At 44.7% G+C, this 22,574-nt stretch overlaps 1 protein-coding gene across 3 annotated transcripts; it reads left to right on the top strand.

The window, feature by feature from the left end:
- The first annotated feature begins 790 nt into the window (after positions 1-790).
- On the top strand, positions 791-17,787 carry LOC137148592 (membrane-spanning 4-domains subfamily A member 15-like). Of its 3 annotated transcripts, none has more exons than XM_067541476.1 (7): positions 791-924; positions 6,425-6,674; positions 8,464-8,586; positions 10,404-10,460; positions 13,629-13,751; positions 14,745-14,858; positions 17,362-17,787. In XM_067541476.1, the coding sequence occupies exons 2-7, from the start codon at positions 6,438-6,440 to the stop codon at positions 17,476-17,478; spliced, it is 771 nt and encodes a 256-aa protein (XP_067397577.1). In that variant the 5' UTR covers positions 791-924; positions 6,425-6,437; the 3' UTR covers positions 17,479-17,787. The 3 variants fall into 3 exon arrangements, with proteins under 3 accessions (XP_067397577.1, XP_067397575.1, XP_067397576.1); XM_067541474.1 differs by having other exon boundaries at positions 802-914; XM_067541475.1 differs by lacking the exon at positions 791-924 and adding an exon at positions 3,369-4,277.
- Positions 17,788-22,574: the final 4,787 nt, after the last annotated feature.

The following is a 22,574-nucleotide window of genomic DNA, read 5'->3' as shown; positions in this document are numbered from 1 at the left end:
TCTTCCAGGGGCTACATCAACTCATCTAGATATTTGCCTAGTTTTACAACAGGCTACGTAAAAAGCACTAGCAAAGTCAGTACAAACTAAAACTTCATACAATGACTTGTTTATACTGCTTTATATACTATACACTGAAATACAATATTTATATTCCAGTTGATTTATTTTATAATGATATGCTAAAAATGAGAAAGTCAGCAATTTTTCAGTAATGGTGTGCTGTGACACTTTTGTATTTTTATGGCTGATTTTGTAAGCAAGTCGTTTTGAAATGAGGTGGAATTTGGGGATCCACAAGACAAATCAGACTCCTGAAAGGGGTACACTGGTCTGGAAAGGTTGAGAACCACTGTTCTACATAATGTTTCCAATTATAAATGCCTTATAAAGGATTCTGCAGTGTGGTTGTAGCTATATCAGTCCTAGGATATTAGAGAGACAAGGTGGGTGAGATAATATCTTTTATTGAAAAGTTGATCTAATAAAAGATATTATCTCACCCACCTGGTCTCTCTAACAATTGATTAATCATTTAGTAAGACCTCTGTTAACCACTTATAAACTATTTATACCTGGAACCTTAGTCTAAAGGATGAACAATTAATCCTTTGCAATCTAGTTGATTGCTGATCATTCACCCAGAGAAGTAGTCAAGATCAAATGACTCTGCACTCGTTTTCAATCAGATAGGATATTCGCCAGCTGTATTGCTGATCAGTCATTACCTGGCCACAGAGTGGGAGGTTATTTAAAAAGCAATCTGGGTCTTCTTATGCTCTTTGTAAAAGTAGTCGGGATATCTGAGCTAATTTCTCAGGGGGCTGAGATCATGTAAGCTTCCTGGAGGAGGAGGAAGAAGATGGGAGGCAAAAAGGCATGAAGAATTTGGCGGTAGCAGCAGCCAAGACCTGGTACTAAATAGTAAGCCTTGCGTGTGAATCTGAAGGAACTTCCTGGTGAGGTTATGCCATTGCCTGGAGGGAGATCAGCTGCAGTTCAGCAGGGCGTGTGGCATACGTGCGTCATAATGTGTTTTGTTAATAACATTGAAAGTCCTGAAGAGAGGATTCTACCGTGGGTGGGTGGGGAAAAAGGGGAAACTAGGGCTGTCCTGACTTCCTCTTGGGACTCCTGTCATTATTCTGTGTGTCTAGGAAAATGAGCTGACCCACATGCTGCTTGTCAGGAATCACATGCCCACCTGCCTCGTGACGGCACTCCCCGCAGAAGCCCTGCTCAGTGCCCTACAGCCATCCACCCTTCCCATTTCCCCATTCCAGGAGCAGCTATTTGGCTCTGCCAGCTGATCTAGCGCTTGAGTGAAACAAAGCCCACTGAAATCAATGGAAAGCTTCTGCTAATTTCAATGAGCCAAGAGTCAAGCCCTAAATCTGAATCTATGCAGCACATGCATGGGTGGGCTCCGGAGAGCCCTGCAATTCCTCTTCACTCCCCATTACCAGTGGCAGAAAGATTTAATAGCATTGTCCTGGTTTCCCCTTTGCCCTTCCAGTGAGAAAGCATGCCTTATAGTAAGAGGCTCAAGGAGCTCAATCGATTTCGCTTAACAAAGAAGAGGTGAAGGGGTGAGTTGATTACAGTCTATAGCAGCGGTTCTCAGACTCTGGTTTTTGGTTCCAAATGGTGTCGCCCCATCAGCCAATAAGGTCACAGCGATCCCTGGCATGTGGGGGGGATGCCGTTTTGTATAGCAAAATGGGTGGGGAACGTGTGGCAAATAGGAGCCATGTCTGTGTCTCAAAGGTAAACTGGGGCGGAAGGAGGGGGAGCAAAAGGCGAGGAGTCAAAGTCTGATGTTAATAAAACATTGTGTTTCATGAAGATAAATTAATTGACTGCTGAGGCTGGGCAGCTGCCAGGAGCTGGAGGGAGGAGGGCAGAGTAAGTGCAGGGAGAAGGGAGAGAGCATTTGAATGCTCCACAGGGGCCTGCGCCAGTCCCCTGGCAGTGCGGAATGCCATTGGGAGATGCCCCGAGCGCCTCTCCGGGTCCCCTGTGGCCGTGCTGAGCTTGTTTGCTCACCGAGCGGAGAGCAGACAGGGCAATGATCACACCGACAGATGGGATTCAAGGGGGATGGGGCAGGAGGGAGGGGCAAAAGGGGTGTGTGATGGGAGGGATCTGTGAGTCAAATCAGCCTGGTAAACACAAGGAGAAAGGAAACACAGGGACCCCAGGGCGGATCACACTCATAGTCCATCCAGTCCAGTATCTTGTCTCCAAGAGTGACCGGTGCTAGCTGATGCGCAAGGAGGAGGATCAGCCATTAGATCCCAGCTGCCATGATTCAGATATCTATTCAGGATACATCCTCTGTCCCTAGGAGAACAGATCTCCTCTGCAGGCACTTGAGAGATGGAACACATCCCTCGACCACTGCTTAGCCTGGCACAGGGACCAAATGGGAGGACAACAGGCTTCCCCGATCCCAGGGTGTGTGTATACAGTCCCAGTCTGGTATATTTAAAGACTACCAAGGCCTGGATGATTGTTCTGATTATGGAACTTTGTCTGAATTTATCTATTTAAAAATACAACAACTCCCATCTGAAGTTCTTGAACTCTGTATATTCTTTGTCACTGGCATCCAAGGAAAAATCAGCCCATGAGCACCCCTCATCCTTTCACCGGGTCATCTCAGCAGTCAGACCAAAAAGTGTATGGTCAAAAAAACCTGAGGGCCCTTCTCAAAGCAAATGTGATGCCTCTTTTGCTGAGATTCAGCTCAAGAGTGGAGAGGCTGAAATAGAATAACCAGATAGTTTCATTTCATTGTTAGAGGTTTTTTACAAGACTTTTGTGTTCATTCCTAGGTGTAGTGCGTTGCAACAGTCAAGATTGGTGGGCACCAATGCAAGGTTTATGCTACCTGTGTCTAGCAGGGTTGATGCAACTTTTTAGCTGGCTGTAGAAGAAATAGGATTTCTGCAGCATTCACAAGTAGCAAGGAGTACTATCTATGCAATCTGAGTTCAGCCTCACTAGATAGAGGGAGATGTGACAATACTTAGGCAATTCTTCAAAATATTTCCTCTTCTCTACTAACATTAGCTTCATCTTGGCGGGGGTTAGCCTCACCTAATGGCACTTCATCCACTGCTTCATTGCTGAATTACTAGGCATCTGGGTGATGGTGGTGTGTTTATCTGCTATCAAGAAGATCCAGAAATGGGCATTGTCTGTGTACTGCTGGCATTTAAGATCACAGATCTTCACAATCTCTCTTAGTGGTAAATGCTGACTAAGAAGTTCCCAGAAGTTTAGATGCAGCAACAGAAGGGAGGGGGAGGAGGGTTGAGAGAGAACATGCCTTGCAGATGAAAAGCACTAGGTAAATACTGAATGCACTTACTAGAGCTGTTTGGAAAATGGACTTTTTTCCCTGGAAAATGTCACTTAAAACAAAATGATCATTTTCATCAAAATTTTCAGTGGAAAATTCCTAGTTTTCTTCAAAAAACAGCTCTGCTTCTTACCTTTTATCAACTATTTTATTTTCTCTGCATAGTAAGAACTATTTTTTTGTAGCGGAAAGACACATTGTATAATTCACCCCATACTTTGTTAACAATGAGACACTCCCGGGAATATATTAGTTAGTAATTGACAGACTTTGGAGGTGATTAAGGGCTGCAATAGCCAATTGCTATGGTTTACTGCTGTCGTCATAAGTGAAATCCCAGTGCGTCACAGGCTGGGTTTCTATGAAGCCCTGAAAATTATTCAATTTTCAGATACCAAATTTTTTTCTGGGCCTTCAGCTTTCCAATGAAACATCCTCACATTTTGAAGAAAGCTGGTGTTTCCTGCAACATTTTTGTTTAATCAAAAACCCAGTTTTCCACCAATCAAAAGTTTTTATCTGAATATGCCCGCCAGCTTTAGCTACTTTGTGACAGCTCCCTCTAGGAAAGCAGGAAAAGGAAGAGACTCGTTTCACTCAGCAGTGCCCCTGGTGGCCAAAGGGCAGTGTTGGTGTGCTCCTATGGGGAGCCCCATGTTTTCTGAGCCAGAAGGGATGGTGATTAGGGTGGGCAAAAAGGCATATGAAGGACCCTGAGGGGAATGAGGGAAGGGAACAGGACTTTGGAGTCCTGCAGTAAAACAGGGCAGAGAAGGAGGAGGAGCTGAGTGTGACCGTCAGCACTGAATTCAAAGTTCGAGGCTAATAAAAACCCTTTTGTGAGAATTTCCGGGTGAAGCTTGGAGTTGCCCACGGCTGGACGGAGGAGAGTAGCTGCAGTGACAACACAGTAAGTGCATCGGCAAACATGCTCCCAGGGTGACTGTTAAAATTGGAGGGTGGTGGCCGTACTGGGGGAGGCGGACATGCAGAGACCCTGAGATACTTTCAGGACCCTTCTAGGAAAATGAGGTCAGAATTTAAAGAGCAGCAGATCCGATTGCCTGACAAGCAGGAGAGCGAGGAGAGGGGGGGAAAATCTTGTGGCTCAAAGCAGCATGCGCCTGTGAGAGCAAGTGGCACCTCTCAGACCTCTAGAAAATGTTGCTACAGAAGGATGGAGCAGCAACACAACTGCCTTGCGTTGATCCAAAGCTTTTCATGCGTCAGTTTCTCTCCACTGCATGGCGCTAGGGGGCAGAGCTCAGAGGTGGGGATGGTGTTGACATGGACTGTGACGTCTCCTGTCTAACAACAGTTGGATCTGGGGTGAGCACTTGGGGGTCCCAAACTAAGGGCGGTGCCTCCAGCTCTTTTGAAAACATAGACACAAGGGCTGTCACCCTACCACCTTCCCATTCCCACAACATCCCCATGAACAAAATACTCTGGCCTGGACAGTGAAAGGGAGATAGAAGTGGGACAAAAGGTGGGTGGAGAGCAGCAAAATCTCTGGGAAGGAAGAGACCATGCTGACTATCCACATGGCCCTTTAGCCGTTCCTTCCCCCTTGCCGCACCCATAGGTTAGAATGGTGTTTCGATTCAAAGGTTTCAGGCCTGAAGGGATCATTATGATCATCTAGTTAGTCTGACCTGTGTAATAGAGGCCATAAAACTTCCCCCCCAGGGATTTCTCTATCAAGCCCCTTAATGCCTGCTCACACTAGCCTGAATTTATCTAGCTGTTCCTTCCAACGCTGGATCTTGTTATGCCTTTTCTGCCAAATTAAGAAGCCCTCTGCCATCAGAAATCTTTTCCCTTCTTATAGATCATGACCGCAACCTGCTTTCCAGTGCTTGTTAACACTTACAAAATATCTAGAGCCTCTTAACAAGTCAAACCTGGGAGCATTTGTGCAGACTGGCCCGTTATACAGTTAGTGCTGTACACGGCCATGTGGCGGGACCTGCAAATGTCTCTCAAAATGGGACATCCGCATATCTGCCTCTGCAACCATCTTTCTTTTGGAGTGTTGGGAGATTGTTATTAACTATCCTTTGTGTTGTTAACTAGAGCCAGATGACAACTGTGAATTTTTCCACAGAAAAATTCAATTTTCAGTGGAAATCCGAATACCGAAATATTTTGATTTGGAAATGCTGACTCATAGGAGTTGTCATTCCTGTGCCTGACTGCCCCCCTTCTCCTTTGTAGGCCAGGAATCCTGGTCAGACTACATCTCCTATGGTGCACCATGGTCCTGCCTCTTGGAAACAGAGGCAGTGCATTCTGGGAGTCCCTGGGCATGGCACATGATGGGAGATGTAGTCCAGTGAAGGATCCCAGCCTGCAGAGGAGAACGGAGATATGTGTCAATTGAACTACAAATCCCATGAGGCACCACAACAACACAGATGAGTTGAAATATTTCTGGTTTCGGACTTTTAGGTTTTTTTGATGAAACCTTGAAAAGCTCTGTGAAAAGCAGACCCTTACCATACACACAAAAACCAGTTTTGCTGGAAAGTTTTTGGCCACCTCTTTTGTAAATGCTTTAGGGTCTGATCCCATGCCTTTGAAGTTAATGGGAGTGTTGCCATTCACGTCAGTGGAAGTAGAATCAGGGCCTTTATGCCGAAGGACCTAAGTTGATTTCACCCACTATCAGCCATAAAATAATCAATCACACAGCTCTGGAAAATCCCATCCCCAAAAGTGAAAGATCCAGAAAGATAAAGACACCAGGAAAAGGAGGGGTGGAATGGAAACACTTGAGCATCTTTTCTGAGATTTTCAAAGCAAACAAACTCTGTTGAAATTAATGGGAGCTGGGTGGCTGAATCCTTTAGTCAGCTGTTGAAATCTTAACCCTTAACCTTAGGTGTAGCTAGTGCTCCAATTATAGCTGCATGAGAAGGACAAAATCATGGCAAGGATTCAAAAGGGGCTGAGCAATAGGTAACAAAGCGTTCTACTCTGCATGGCCCATGGGTTAATTTTGGGACCAGTATTATTGCATATAGGTAAATCTGGCCCAATCACTCTTTTTTGCAGCATCTTTGCCATCATGGCAGCACCAGGAAGCACGGCCAATGGGGTGTTTGTGATCATGCCCCCAAACAGTGCTGGTGTTTCCCAGACTCCTCACATGGTGCAATGTGGGCCTCAGCAGTTCGGAGTCATGAACCTTGGGAACCAGCCTCTTGGGGCAATGTACCCCAGGATTCCAGCTGACCAGGTCACGCAGCTGAGGAAAGAAGAGATGATGAAGTTATTCCTCAAAGGACAGCCCAAGACACTGGGGGTAAGTGCGATCTTTACTCTCAGTTCCATGAGGATGTCATTTCCATGCAGAAGGGCCTGCCCACATGGGTGAATGACTGAGCAGGAGTAAATGCCAGACTCCGCTTGCCCCCCCCCCCCCCCTTTTTTTTTTTTTTTTTTTTAACTTTAATGAACAGCTTTATGCGAAGGATGCCAAGAAGCTGTGACTTGGCACCTCAGGGACCCAGAGTAGATCCAACCTCTTCTTGAGACTTCATTGCTTTGGGGAGGGAATACACCCTGGGTTCCAGAGGCAGTGACTCCTCCTAGCTGCCCAAACAGGGAGAAATGAGGATTAATCAAGCAAAGGAAAAACTGGGGGGGGGAAGGGCGGATGAATGATAAACCAGCTGTTTCTGTAACTAAATGAATGAAAGTGCTACCAGGTGGCACAGGTCAGCATGGGGAGGAGGGGACATATTCAGCTGGTGTAAATGGGTGTAGCTCCATTGTGCTACTTTCACACCAGTTGAGGATCTGGACTGAGAAGGAGCAGTGGAAACCAATAAAAGATGTTACCTCAGCCACCTTGTCTCTCAAATATCCTGAGCCCAACACCGCTACAACAACACTGCATATAATAATGGAAGGTATCGAATTTTGCTGTCTGAAGTGGAATCTCCACAACATGAAGAAAAAGAAAGCAAAACTTAAGAGCAACATCTGCTGCCTGAGTAAATGCAAGAAACACATAATCATTCCCAGAGGTCTCAGTCTATAACCCTGTGACCCGTACATACCATACCAAATATGCTGGGCAGCTCTGCAGACGGACTTCAGAAAAACTAAGGAACCATTTATTGCTCTTTTTGCATTATTATATGCCGGTGGCTGAGGTAATATCTTTTATTGGGCTAACCTCTGTCAATGAGAGAGAGAAGTTTTCATGCTTACACAGATTTGATTCTTTGACTCGTTCGTTGGTGGTGTTTCCAGACACTGGTGAGGGGGCTATTAGCAGGGACCACATTTTTTTCATTGGGAAATATAGTTTGCACAAAATCAAAATTTTCCATTGGGAAAGTCAAAACAAAATATTTTGTTTTGGGTGGGGACTTTCCAAATGAAGGTACTTCCGTTTGTCAAACTGAACTGAAATGTTTCCTCCCAGGTAAGTTTGACATTAAACTGCATTCTGAGTTTCTGCATCCTGAGCAGCTACGATGCCTCCTGGAAGCTGTAGTTTGGGTGATGGTCTCAATCTTCCCCTTTAGGACTGGCTCCCTGTTTTCAAACTACATCTTCCAAGATGCACTGCAGTCTTCTCTTTTGCTGAATCACTATGGTATGTCATGGGAGTCCCATGATTCCACATATGTGATGTAGTCCAGCTAGGAAGCCTGGCCCATGGAAGAATATGGGGGCACAAGGCACCCTGACCACAACTCCCATAAAGCAAGGCACCGACTCAGTTCAGTGTTCATCTTCTTAGCATAGGCATTCATGACCAGGATTCATCACTGAATTTGGCTCACTGGTTGGGTCGTTAGGTTCCTTGGGCCAGGTGCTGATTGGGAGTGCTGATCCATGCCCCTCAGTTCATTACTAACCAAGCCTAAATGAAATGTTTTGAGATACTTGACACACAGAAATGAAATGTTTCAACATCTCCAAATGGAAATTTTTCAGATTTTTTTGGATTAAAACAACAGCTGAAAGATCAGAATTTCCCGCAGGATGGAAATGCTAATTGCTGATCAGCTCTGCTCTGGACACAATGCTCCACTCCTCCACAAGGCTCCTCTGATTGCCCCATTCTCTTCCCACAGGCCATCCAAATCCTGACTGGGCTGATGCACTTTGGCTTTGGGATTGTCCTGATATTTTTCATTGGACGACACTACGCTTCCCCCTCCGTTATCTCAGGGTACCCCTTCTGGGGAGGACTTTCTGTGAGTAGAATAAATGGAAGCATTTATGAAATGATGGCATGGCCACATGAATAAATAATCATTGTCTATCATTAATGCTCCACCCGTCTATGAGGACTGTAATGATACACGTAAAATAAACAAAGGAAAAGATGAACACTTCCAGGATATTAATGCACTTTATACACACAAGTGAACTAAAGCTCATAAAATGCTAGTGAGTTAGATGTTGTTATCCCCATTTTACAGATGGGGCACCTCAGGCACCAAGGGACTTAACGCAGTCACCTGAGGTAATGCAGGTGAATTGTAGCAGAACTGAATTGTGCCAGAACCCAGATCTCCTGATTCCTTCCCATTGACATCAAACTTCCTGTATGTATAAAGAGACTATGCAGACTTTAGCTATGGATGATGACTAGGACCTCATTACCAAAAGCAACCCACAAAGGGAAAGAGGCAGCGTGTGATCAGTTCAGAAACTTGCAGCAGACGTCACTCGACTGGGATATGGTAGAACCTTAGTCCAGCTAAACTGGCCCACCTCTTCGCAGCAAGTGTGACAGCAGATTGTCATTTGGTAGATCATTGTCCCATCTTATTTGCTGACCCATTTCTTGCCATTGCTCGGTAGATCGTTTGTCTGCTGTCCTGCATCATGCAATGCCCCAGACCAAGCTCCAAAAAACCTTCCCCTTATGTCACCTTAGCCCCCAATAAAACCAATCCACACATGCCTGAAAGACAGCTGCCTCACACTAACTGCCAGCCCTGAACACCACTCTCATGATCCTTGCTACCCCACCTGGCCTGCTCCACATGTCGGGTGTCCTGGATTCTCATTTTGACAATCTACTCACCCTATTCACCAAACCTGGCTTGTTGGGCTGGTGTCAGGGGCCAAGCTGCTGTGAAGTCCCTGCCTTAACCCCTCTGCTGGGCTGATGTTGGTGCTCATCGCACCCGTGAAGTCATTGGTTCAGCACCTCTGTCTACCGGTGCCGATGTCAAGGCCCAGGCCTTCGTGAGGTCACAACCTGAGCACCTCTAGCTTACTAGGCTGTGGTCACGGCTCAGGTCTCTGTCCCTTTGCTGATTCCCCTAGCTGCACCGGGCCTTGTTAGGGTTTAGCTACCCTGAATGGGAAAGAAAAATGGAACCTTCGCTGACCAGCAAAAAGGGGCAAATTTCCTGCCAGGTTCCAAACCAGGGACTGGTCATTTGTTGAGTGAAATTGGTAACTGCTCTGCCACAGGAGGTGAGAGCAGGGGGCACTGCAGGTCTGGAATGAGGCATGCTTGCTCAGCTGGGAAGCTGGGGAGGTCAGCACTGGAATAGCAGGGGGTGCTGCAGGTCAGGTTTGAGATGTAGAGATGCTCAGATACCATGGCGATGGGAGTACTATACAATCTCCATAGGTACAGACATAGGTGGGGGATGGTACAGCTGCGCTGGGTGCATGGTGGGGAGAGGAACCTGGTGACATCCTGAGCTCTTCTCAGGGCCATCTAGTCATGGCTGTATTTATGGAGAGAGGCAAAAGCTCCATTCTCAGAAAAGAGCAAGAACTCAGAAGGAGGAGAGAAGAAGAGGAGAGTCTGTGGGGAAGGATTATGGCGTGGGTGTCACGTTACCTGAGTGGATTTAGATTAACCAAAATGGCAACATTACTACATGGAAACTGCTCACTAAGACTAGGTGTAGTTGTTATGACCCTCCCTGGTGAGGGAATAGTGTCATACTTTGCCCTTGTTTCCATCACATACAGCCTCTCTCAGAGAAGAGATCTTTCTTGTAAGTGTGACATATGAATGATGGTTTTCTCTTTTCCTGGGCAGTTCATCATTTCTGGATCCCTCTCAGTTGCAGCTGAGAATCGTCGCAATTCCTGTCTGGTGAGTTTCCAGATAATGTTTCCTCCACTTCCTTAATGTGTGGGGTACTCTGAGTTTAGCTCTGCTTCACCCAGGACACTATCCGGGAAGAGCATGGTTGATCAAGAACATGGAGAAGGAATATTGGAGAGGGAGAAGGTGGGTGAGGTAATATCGTTTATTGGACCAACTTCTATTGGAACTTGTGTTGCAGAGGAAGACAGAAGAGACAAATAGGGATCTGGAGGAGAAATGGGGACGCTTTAAACCACTGCCTGCCGTCTCCCTCAGTATTCTTAGCAGCATCTTGTGGCCCAACAACCACCGTCAATTTTCTATTGACACAAAATCCTCAGTTAAGAGCCCAACAGAAAGGAGTTCAATAGAAAGTTGAGCTGCAAACTGCTGCTGAAAAGGCAGCCAGGCTGCTGGAGCCAAGAGAAAGACAAAGGGTTCAGGGACACTGAAAAAAATAAAGGGAATTTAGAAGAATTAAAGTAGCCATAAATTTATTCAGAACAGTGAAGAGAAGAGGACTTCTGCTAGTCCCCTACTGAGCAGAGCACTAAGTATCTGTGAGGCTTAAAGATGTGCTTAAAATTAAGGATGTGCTTAAGTGCTTTTCTGAATTGAGACCTAGAGCAGATCAAAAAATAGAGGAATGAATGAAAAATATAGAATTTTTTCCCCATTCCCCTTGCAAAAAAGAATTCACTATTTTCATGAAATTTTGAAAATTTCAAACAGCTCTGCCTCTTACTTTTCATCAACTATTTTCTTTTCTCTGCATAGTAGGAACTAAATTTTGTAGTGGAAAAAGACATTGCATAATTCACTCCATGACCCATACTCTGTTAACTATGAGCCACTCCTGGGAATATATTAGCTAGTTGGCAGACTCTGCAGGTGACTAAGGCCTGCAATAGGCAACTGCTATGGTTTATTACTGTCGTCATAAGTGAAATTCCCAAGTTAAACAGGTAGGGTTTGAAGCCCTAAAATTCAGGTAGTTTGTTGAACTCTGCAAATTATATAAACCCGTGAAATCTCGTTTTTAAGTGAATTTTGTGCTTATAAGAGGACCTAAGACTAAAAATCAAGCATGCTGTTCACCCTGGAACATACACAGCATGTGTCACTGACTGTTAAACCAGCCCCAAGGCTTTGAACTTAGGAACTTCAGCACCATAAGGAAAAGTCTCTACTACTTGAGCTAGAAGACAGGGCGCTGTCACTGGTTGCAGCAGCAGCCTTATAAACCTTCCATATGGCTCAGCCACTAAAGGGAGACAAAAACACCATCTTTTCCTGGCATGACTTGCATATGGAGACTGCAACCGTGACAGGATCCCTGGGGTACAACCTGGAACTGTGGGACCCCTGTGCCCCCTTAACCCTCCAGTGTGGGCTGGCTCTCTCAATCCTTTGCTAGTGACAAGCGGCAAACCCCTCCAGGTGCTGTTGTCACTCAGCCACCAGGATGCAGAGGCACACCCAGCAAAGTTGCATGAATGCTCACCAAGCCACTCGTGATCTACATGCAGGGAAACACCAGCAAGTTTCCCAAGCCCCCAGCCTTGTGCCCCAGAAATATACTGTCTTGCACTGCTCAAGGCCTTCTTTTGAACAGTGCAGACTTATCAATTAGTTTGCCCCTTTGTCAAAGGAAAGTGGACATGCACCAGCATTTGTAATTGAGCAGCTTTCCTACGCACTTCAGACAAACTCACTGGTAAGGATAAAACATTAAAATAAGTTTATTAATTACAGAAAGATAGATTTTAAGTGATTATAAGTGGTAGGCATAAAGGCCAGAGATAGTTAGCAAAGCAAATAAAAAGTAAGCATGCAGTCTAAATCCTAAACCCTGTTAGATTAAGCAGTATTTGGATTAAGCAGTTTTTCTCACCCCACTGGATGTTGCAGGTAGATTACATCCTTAATACACAGGCTGACTTTCCTTCTTAGCCTGGGACCAGTCTCCTTAGTTCAAGTCTTTGTCTTCCCAGCATTCTTGTTGCCTTCAGCATAGGTGGGGGAAGAGAGAGGTCAAAGCATGATGCCACTGTCCCTTATTTTATACCCTCAGTCCATGTGCCTGGAAAATACTGGCCAGACGTCCTGGTGACCCTTGCTGAGTCGTAGAGTTGAGCAATCTCCGTTGTGTGGTCTTTGCTGTGTTGTGTTGGACTGTGCTTTGCCTGGTACTGCGCCTTGGACCTTACTACCATGGAGTGACCCTACCAGGTGTGCAAGACTCCTGATGGCCTCTCTTATGGTCTTTAATACACACAAGCTTCTCCACCACATCAAGCTGACCACCCAAGTAGAAGATGTGTGGATGTACAGTGCTCAGCGTTCAGGGTTTGAGTTGAGTGTAAAGGTTCAGGGTTGGTTCTTTTTTTTTTTTTTTTTTTTTTAATTAAATTTCTATTCAAAATTTCAAAATATATATACAGAATAAAAAAACTATATATATAAACTTCTCATGATGCATTAACCATTTGCTACCTAACCTTAGCGGTACTTGAAACATTTAATTATATAATATGAATGGTTAAAATACAACTCAATTATTTGGATTATACAATTTACAAACAAGCAAAATTTTGTTCATACAAATCCAACCAGTTAAAGCAAAATTAAGTTAATGTAAAGAATAGAAGCAAAGTTCAGAGGTGGGTGATAGAGACAGGGATGGAATGAAATGGGTAAAGAGGAGAAGGGGATGTAAAGTGGCACTTTCATTTAATAGGATCATTCAGATTCTTCCAGGAGAGCATCCTATAGCTCTGAGAATTTTTCTTGGGTATTTCTGTTATAGTTTCTGTTATAGTATACAAATCTTTCCATGATGGCCAAGCTTACAGAGCCTCCAGTCTTCAATTGTTGGTCACTTTTTGGATTTCCATGCTTGTAGTCTTGGTCTTCTAGCAATTACTAGAGCTCTGCTTAGCCAAAGATTTTCAAATGTATTCAGCTTCCAGCTAACACCCGTTAGGTTGAAAAATACAATTTTAGCTTGTAATACAATTTAATGTGATGGAAAAAATTAACTCTGCAATTAAGTTCTGCCCAAAACATACGTGTGTTGGAGCATTCCCAGGACATATCAGTGGGCTAGTTCTTATTTTAACCAAGCCTCTTTTCTGCCTACACACAACCTGACCCTCTGCACGTCTCTTTCAGGTGAGAGGCAGCCTGGGAATGAACATCACTAGTGCCATCTTTTCAGCCATTGGGATCATTCTCTTCTTAACGGAGCTGATTATTAATCAGTCACATTACATCAATGAGAAGTATGGTTGGTTGGTAAGTGGCCAGATTCTGCCATAGAATCATAGAAAAGTGAGGCTGAAAGGGACCTTAGGGACTGTCCAATCCATCCCCCTGTACAGAAGCAGGACTAAATCTACTTGATAAAGCCAGTGTCAAAACTCCTTTCAATGCCAAAAATCAGGCAGGGACCATGTTTTCCTTATGTTTTTATACAGCACCTAGCACATTAGGGCCTGGTCCATGATCAGGGTTTCCAAGTGTTATCAACGTACACATTAATAATAATAATAACTCCTGTTGATTTCAGGAGGAGTAGGATTGGACTCAAATGCCTGCTTTACTTTGTTTAAACCCACTTTGCACAGATGGGGACACTGAGGGCACAGGGGAGTGAAGCCACTTGCCCAAAGTCATGTGCAGGCTACTGACAGAGTTCAGAATGGTACCCAGCTTTTCTGAGTTCTGGGCCAGTATTTGATCCACTAGGCCACACTGCCTCCCCTAGACCCAGGCTGTATGATCCTCCAGCTTGACAAAAGGCTGCATCTTAGGGGCACAGATCCTGGTAGCAGGGCCCCCACATCGGGGGGGGAGGGGGAAAGGGGACACTTTACCAGGGCCCAGAGGCCCTGAGGGGCCCAGCCCAGGCTGCAACCTCCATAGGTATGTGTGCGGGAGGGGGCCTGTGTTACAAGTTTGTACTGGGCCTGAAAAAATTATGCTTGGGCCCTACCTGGTAGACCTAGGAAAAAACAGAATACTGTGATGTCCTGACAGCAGTGTGGCTCCATGCATCATAATGAGCGGAGCTGCTGAATAGTTAGAAAGAGGAGGAGAATTCTCTGTGCCTGAGAGGTGGGAAGAACTGGGATTTCTGAATCCCTAGAATTAGACTCCCATTGCATCCCTTTGGAGGGAAAAGAGGGATTTTTATGCACTTCACAGCAGCCCTGTGCAGTGTGTTACCTCTAGCAGTTGAGTAATTACCTACCCTCCCCCCCCCCCCCGTGGTTTTGTGCTCCCCAGGGTGCCGCGAACGGAACTGTGGCCATGCTGTTCTTCATCACCATCCTGGAGTTCTGCATCACTGTCTCAACCTCACACTTTGCGTGCCAAGCCATCTGGTATACCCCGAACACCGTGAGTCTTTCCATTCTCAAACGGGACTTAGTTGAGTCAGATCGTGTGTTGAAAGGAAGGGGAGGTGCTTGGCTCTGTGAAGCACCTCCCTGATGGCAGGAGTGTCCCTGGGGAAGGGCCTAAATGCGTCTCAGGGGAACAGTAATGGAGGAAATGACTGTTTTAGGGCTGGTTGAAAATTTTGTCAAATTGTTTTTTGATGGGAAATTAGGGTTTTGACTATGAGAGAAATTTAACGGAAAGCACCTGCTTCCTGCAGAAAATGTTGCTATTTTGCCAAAACACTGGACACCTCAAAACGAAACTATTTAGATTCAAAGTGACACCATGGTGCTCAGTGGCAGTTGTAGTTCAGCTACCATGTGCTCCCATTTTCCTCTAAAGGCCGTGTTCTCTAGCTGGACTACATCTCCCATGATGCACCATGGTTAGGGCCCCTGTGACACATCCCCTCCCTTCTTCAACAAGGGGAAAGTGGTAAATCATGGGATATATTGTCCTGCCTGTGAACACAGCGCACAATGGAAGTATTAGGTACCCAAACTACAATTCCCATGAGGCATCCGGTTCCATGTTGAATCAAAATATTTTGGTGGTTGATAGACATTTTGTTGACATTTTTGGCTGAGGAAATAGCCCTATTTTCTGGCCCATTTTACCCTGATTCCAAGCAAGGGTTCTGGCAGTGGCACCATGATTCATGTTAATGAATCTTTTTTTTTATGGGAGGGGGAAATAATGCCAATTTCAACTGACACCACACTGACCTTCGTTGTCAGTCTTTTAATTTATGTAATTTCTTTTTCATCTCCCTGTGCCAGGTGGTGGGGGACAGGAAACTGTAACTGGGTCTAATCCTGAGCCACAATCCCACACATTTGTGCCATTGAAAGTCACTGGATCTCTCCAGCAGAGAATTCCCTTGGCATGGAATTCCCACCTGGCACAACCAGTTCTTCCTCCCTTGGTGGAGGGGATGTATTGAGGGCACGGCCATAGTCCCTGGTGCTCCAGCAATACCTGACTGGTGGACAACTCCTCAGAGGTCATCGCTAGCCTCTGTTTTACAGCAGCTGCTGGGGCTAGCATAGAACCCAGCCACAGAATCACGATGCTGCAAACTGCTCATGATGCTGCAAAACTCCCTTCCCAAAAACGACATCTGTGGACATTCCCTCCACGGACAATGTTTCTAGCCTGACAGTAAACTAAATGAACCTACACAACAGGAAACTTCTTATTTGGGGTACAACTCACTGCTATGAGGCTGGTGTGGAATCTGACCTTCCCAAATTCTGGCTGCCTCCCACGCAGCAGTTTTCATGGCCTTTCCTCTGAGCACCTTTGCAGAGTGATGGGGGTAGCTGAGATAAGGTTAATCACTTGTTGACTTGGGAGTAGGTAGTGTCACACACTGATAGGCTAATGTTTTCTCAAACTGTGTTGAAAAATGTGTTCAGGTTTTATGGGAAAAAAAAACTTGTTTTTGTCTACATTTTCCACAGACATATTTAATTTTTTTGGTGGAAATTCAAATACCAAAATCTTTTGGCCAAAACCCAAAAGATTTCAATTTGGAAATGCTGCCGTGCTGCCTGATGTGGTTGTAGGCTGAATGCCTCATGTTGCCATTCTCCTTCGTAGAGTAGGCTCCTTGGACTGGCTACAACTCCCATGATGCAACATCACCTTCTCTCTTGGTGAGGGGAGATTGTTGCATCCTGGGAGTCCCTGGGCATGGTGCATCATGGGAAATTTAGTCTAATCTGTGAGCCTGACCCATAACAGAATGGGGACACTAGGTAAACAAACTACATCTCCCATGAGGCACTGTCAGCATCTCCAAATTGATATCTTTTGGCTTTCGGGCATTCACTCTTTTGATGAAAAATTGAATTTTTCCCAGGAAATTGGATATTTTTCATGAAACAATTCATTGAGTTAGACAGAAAAGTTTGGGGTTTCTTTGGGGTTTCTTTTTAAAGCAGCTTTTTGACAGGAAATTTTCAAGCAGCCCTAGCAAGGAGCACAGAGGGGGACACTGTGGTGTAGTGAGACCTACCACATTAACCTTTAAGTGCCTCCCAGCAAACCTGCTGCAGTCAGGACCTAAGAACTTTTAGATTCTGTATCCAAAATGTAATCACTGTAGCAAGAAACCAGGATTATGTTCCATGACACCGGGGACCCATGCATCCCCACAGGGAAAATCCTATTGATAGCAAGTAGGGGGTTGCTAGTAGAGTTTGTAATGATGGCACAGATTCATCCCTGGTGTAATGCCAGTCACTACAGGAGACTTACACCAGTGACATACCTGCCCCAGTTATAAGAACTAGAAGGATGAGGAAAACGATGGTGAGCGAGCTGAAACATGAGTTGATGAAAGGAAGTGGAAAGTGACAGGGAGTGAGAATGGAAGGGTCAGAGGGGTGATGGTTGGGGGTGGGGAGAGAATGGAAGTGATAACGTTACCAGCGAGGGCTGGTCTTTCCTTTTTCAGGCCATGTTGTTTACGCCATACGGTGGCAATGCAAACGTTGGGGTTCCTTCTGCACCAATGCCCCTTCCACCACCTTACACCAATGTGGCTTTCGACCCCAAAGAAGGGAACGAGTAAGGGGCCTCATAAGGAACTCCTACGAGAGAATGCTCCAGCAGCAGCTCCTCTGAGAAGCAAAACCCAACCCAGTCCTACGTGATAGATCTCATTCCATTTCGTGAGTGCAGTTCTAAACCCCACCTCCATCACTCATCATCGCAGAGGGAACTCGTTTCAGTCGGCGTCTCCCTGGCTCCGCACCATTCGCTGAATTCACTCTACACTGAATGAAATAAGATGATGACTCACCAGCACTATCCCGCTCCCAAAAGGCTTTGGCCCTGCGTGTTTCCCATGCCAGCTTCATCAATAAAGCTTCCAAATGGATCCTGAGTCAGTTTAAAGCACTTGTTCACAGATGTAGGTGGCGCATGTCTGCAGGTAGCGTGTGTGTATGCATGTGCATGGGGTAGGTGTAACTCTGTCATGTAGTGTGTGCTTGTCGGGGGGTGTGCACATAGAGGTGTGTGTGCATGATTGTGTGTGTGATGAGTGTGTGTGTGGTGTGTGCATATTCCCCTGTAACTTTCCATACACATGTGGAGCAGGGGATCCCCCTTCACTAGTATCATCCATCACAAAAACTACTGTTACAATTAGCATTAATTTGTTTGGGTCGAGCTCCAACTCCTTTTACACACCTTCCTTGGGAGTCTGGCAGTTGCATTAAGGTATAGGACAGGAGGCATGGGACACAGGTCCTCATGGGCATTCCCCTCTTCTCCCAGGCAGAGCTGGAGAATGGCAGAGTTGTGTCTAGCTTGAAGGGGAATTACCCCAAACACGGATGCAGGTAGGTGCTGTCTGCAAAGGGTTTCCTTGAAAAGGTAAAGGGGTGACTTGATCACAGTCTATAAATATCTACAGGGAGAAGAGAAATCTGATGATTGACGGCTTTTCAGTCTAGTAGACAAATATCCAACAAGATTCGATGGCTGGAAGTTGAAGCTAGATAAAGTCAGACTAGAAATAAGGCATAGTGAAAATAATTAACCATTGGAGCAAATTACCAAGGGCTGTGGTGTATTCTTCAGCATTGGAAATTTTGAAATCAATGCTGGGTATTTCTCTTAAAGATCTTCTATAATTCAAACAGGAATTAACTCGAGGAAGTTCTATGGCCTGTGCTATAGCAGAGGTCAGATGAGATGATCACTGTGTTCCCTTCTGGCCTTGGAATTTATGACTATGGAGAGGAACCCTCTTAAATAAGCATATTAGACCAGATCCTCAGATGGGATAAATCCCCATTGACCTCAACAGGACTGGTGTGCCCCCAGCCAAGCAGGTGTGCAGCCATCCTTGCTGCGGCCCCTGGCCCCAGCATGCCTAGTCCACATCATGTTCAGCCCCCCACCTTCCAGCCAGGCCTGCACAGGCATTCCGTCTTTAATCCCTCATAGGCTACGTCTCAGATTTCACAACGTATCAGAGCACTTTTTGTACAGAGATGTTTCATCTTGGTAATGTTTTTTTCATTCTGTTATACTGACATTATATTTCATGTCACAATGACCCAGCTAATTTTTAGTGGCTTAGACATTTTGCGTGGTAAATTCTCTCCTCTCTAATCAGTATTTTAATAATGTCGTCCGTCTCCACATACTACACTTTTTCCTTTCAATCAGCTTTTAGAGACAATTGAGGGCGTGAGGCAGTTAACTAATGTAGCTGTGAACTTCAGTGGCCTAGATATAGTAGCTAATTCTAACCAATAGTCCATTTATATGTACGGCTCACTGTATAGTTTTCACTAGAGGTGGGCAAAATTCTTCAGTCACAGCTTTTTTTTTCACCAAAAAATACAGATTCTGGTCAATCAAAACATTTTATGAATTTGTGCTGAATTTTCCAACCAGCTGTAATGATTGGCAGTTATTTAGTGAACCAAATAAAGCCAACTTTACAAAGCCAACTTCAGGCAATATGTCAGGAAATGTTTCCAAATAACGAGATTGATTTGACTGCGGACGGAGCTGGTGGGAGCACCATTAGCTGAGTCACCCAACCTTAGATTCCACAGGAGCAAATATTGTAGGGAACAATCCTGCAGTGGGGTTATGCAGAGCATAGGACAAGATGACTTAGATAGGTCTTTTCCAGCTCTAATGTCACTGACCTAGAGAGACGCATTCTTCTGATGTTTAAATGGGGGAGAGATGCAATGTGGTGTTATAAAGCCTGGACAAAACCAAATCCTGAAATTCAATGTTTTTATGCGTTTATACATTTCCACTTTAACAGGGCTCTTGCAGGATTATCCTATGGGGGGGAAGTGTCCTCCAGTGGTTATTTGTGGTAGTGCATAGTGCGTGGTTACATGTATGTATTAAGGGTTATATAATGTGCTGCAAGATCAGTATAAATCCTGGCTTGCTTGTAGCTTTCTGATGACATTTTTTCCCTTGGGTTGATATCTCCTCACCCAGACATGAATTTATTTTGGAAACTATGGTAAAATTCTAATCTGATGATTTTGAGTTTAGTTGAGTGTGAACAAATTGAATTTTCTACAATGATGTCCAGAGATGGATGATAGATAGATAGATAAGCATCACAGGCTGAAATAATCAGAGGGGAGAAAATCTATTAGCAGCACATAACTAAATGATCAATTTTCTTCTGTTTTCTGCTTGCAAAAAATCTGAGAACAGATCACAACTTCCAAAAAGTTATTCACCTTTACTAGACACTTCCCCCTCAAGATTTTAATAGGCTGATTAAGAACAGTTTCATTTGGGTATCTATCTATCTAAGGAAATACAGCAGCATTGGGACTTTCTGAGTCCTTGCTACAGCTTAAGAGAGTCTTAGTCCAATGCTAAAAAGACAGCAAAGTTGATTATCCAGGTCCCAGGGGGTGTGTTGGAGGGCAAAAGTACCTACAGAGCAAACACCCTATGGAGAGGAAAGGTGGTCTTTTGAGGTTAACACACTGGACTAGGATTCAGGAGATCTCGTTTCATTTCCTAGGTTTGCCACAGACACTCTGTGTGATTTGGGTGTTGCATAGTTTCTTTGTGTCTTGGTCCCCTTTCTATAAAATGGAGATAGTAAAAGAATGCTTCCTTTCACTCATCTTTTATCTCCTGGGCATATTTGGTATGTAAGTGTGGGACCTAGTATGTTGTGTGCCTCTAGCAGCTACTATGATGATGATAGATTTCATAGAATCGTAGCATTGGAAGGGATCTCGAGGGGTCATCTAGTCCCGTCTCCTGCACACATGGCATAACTAAGTATTATCTAGACCATCCCTGACAGGTGTTTGTCTAACCTGCTCTTCAAAATCTCCAATGATGGAGGTTCCACAACCTCCCTAGGCAATTTATTCCAGTGATTAACCACCCTTGCTGTTAGGAAGTTTTTCCTAATGTCCAACCTAAACCACCCTTGCTGCAATTTAAGCCGATTGCTTCTTGTCCTATCCTCAGAGGTTAAGGAGATCAATTTTTCTCCCCCCTCCTTGTAATAATCTTTTATGGACTTGAAAACTGTTATCACATCCCCTCTGTCTTCTCCAGACTAAACAAACCCAATTTTTCCAATCTTCCCTCATAGGTCATGTTTTCTAGACCTTTAATCAGTTTTGTTGCTCTTCTCTGGACTTTCTCCAATTTGTCCTCATCTTTCCTGAAATGTGGCATCCAGAATTGGACACAATATGCCAGATGAGGCCATAGAGTAGAGCAGAATAATTACTTCTTGTGTCTTGCTTACAACACACCTGCTAATACATCCCAGAATCATTTGCTTTTTTTTTTTCTTTTCTTTTCTTTTCTTTTTTTTCTTTTGCAACAGGGTTACACTGTTCACTCATATTTCCCTTGTGACCTCCAGATCTCTTTCCGCAGTACTCATTCCTAGGCAGTCATTTCCCATTTTGTACATGTGCAACTGATTGTTCCTTCCTAAGTGGAGTACTTTGCATTTGTCCTTATTGAATTTCATCCTGTTTACTTCAAACCATTTCTCCAGTTTGTCCAGATCATTTGGCATTTTAATCCTATCCTCCAAAGCACTTGCAACCCCTCCCAGCTTGGCATTGTCTGCAATCTTTATAAGTGTACTCTCTATGCCATAATCTAATTCACTGATGAAGATGTTGAACAGAACCGGACCCAGAACTGACTCCTGCAGGATCCCACTTGATACGCCCTTCCAGCTTGACTGTGAAGCACTGATAACTGATCTCTGGGAACAGTTTTCCAACCAGTTGTGCACCCACTTCCATCTAGTTTGTATTTCCCTAGTTTGTGTAGGAGAAGGTCATGCGAGACCATTTCAAAAGCCTTACTAAAGTCAAGATATACCACATCTACTGTTTTCCCCCCTAGTCACAAAGCTTGTTACCCCAAAAAACTATTAGGTTGGTGTGATACTATTTGTTCTTGACAAATCCATGGTGACTGAATGCACCTTATTAGAGCTGTTTGGAAAATGGGCTTTTTTTCCATGAAAAATTTAAATTCAAACAAAAAAGTCATTCACATCAAATTTTTAGTGGAAAATTCCTAGTTTTCTTTAAAAAAAACTGAAATTTTTTCCGTTAAGAACATAAGAATAGCCATACTGGGTCAGACCAATGGTCCCTCTAGCCCCATATCCTGTCTTACAAGGGTGGCCAATGCCAGGTGCTTCAGAGGGAATGAACAGACCAGGTAATCATCAAGTGATCCATCCCGTCGCCTATTCCTACCTTCTGGCAAACAGCAACCCCTGCCCATCTGGCTAATAGCCATTGATGGACCTATCCTTCCAGTTTTCAACCATACATTTTATTTTCTGGGTGCTCAGCTTTCCGATGAAACATCAGTCCATTTTGAGGAAAGCTGGTGCTTCCTGCCAACATTTTCGTTTAGTCAAAAACCCAGTTTTCCGCTGATGAAAAGTTTTGATCGGAAACTGTCCAACCAACCCTAGTCACTTTGTAGCAATTCCGTCTAGGCAAGGAGAAAAAGGAAGGGTCTCATTTCACTCAGCAGTACTCCAGCCACCAAAGGAGGGTTGGTGAGCCGATAGAGAGCCCCATATGTTCAGAGCCAGCAGGGATGGTGATTAGGAAAAGACATACGAGGAACCCTGAGGGATCTGAGGGGGATGAAGCAAAAATG

This window comes from Emydura macquarii, unplaced genomic scaffold (genome assembly GCF_026122565.2).
Source record: "Emydura macquarii macquarii isolate MOO-44397 ecotype Brisbane River unplaced genomic scaffold, CSIRO-AGI_Emac_v2 contig_670, whole genome shotgun sequence".
In the NCBI taxonomy this organism is placed as follows: Eukaryota; Metazoa; Chordata; order Testudines; family Chelidae; genus Emydura; species Emydura macquarii.
This window is presented reverse-complemented; position numbering and strand designations above follow the sequence as displayed.

What these genes read in the sequence shown, in the direction of transcription:
- LOC137148592 (XM_067541474.1), top strand. Translation starts at nt 880, where the DNA reads ATGAAGAATTTGGCGGTAGCAGCAGCCAAGACCTG. An exon ending in GTAGCAGCAGCCAAGACCTG is followed by an intron (nt 915 to 6,424) that starts GTACTAAATAGT and finishes TCTTTTTTGCAG; the next exon opens with CATCTTTGCCATCATGGCAG. An exon ending in ATGAGAAGTATGGTTGGTTG is followed by an intron (nt 13,752 to 14,744) that starts GTAAGTGGCCAG and finishes TGTGCTCCCCAG; the next exon opens with GGTGCCGCGAACGGAACTGT.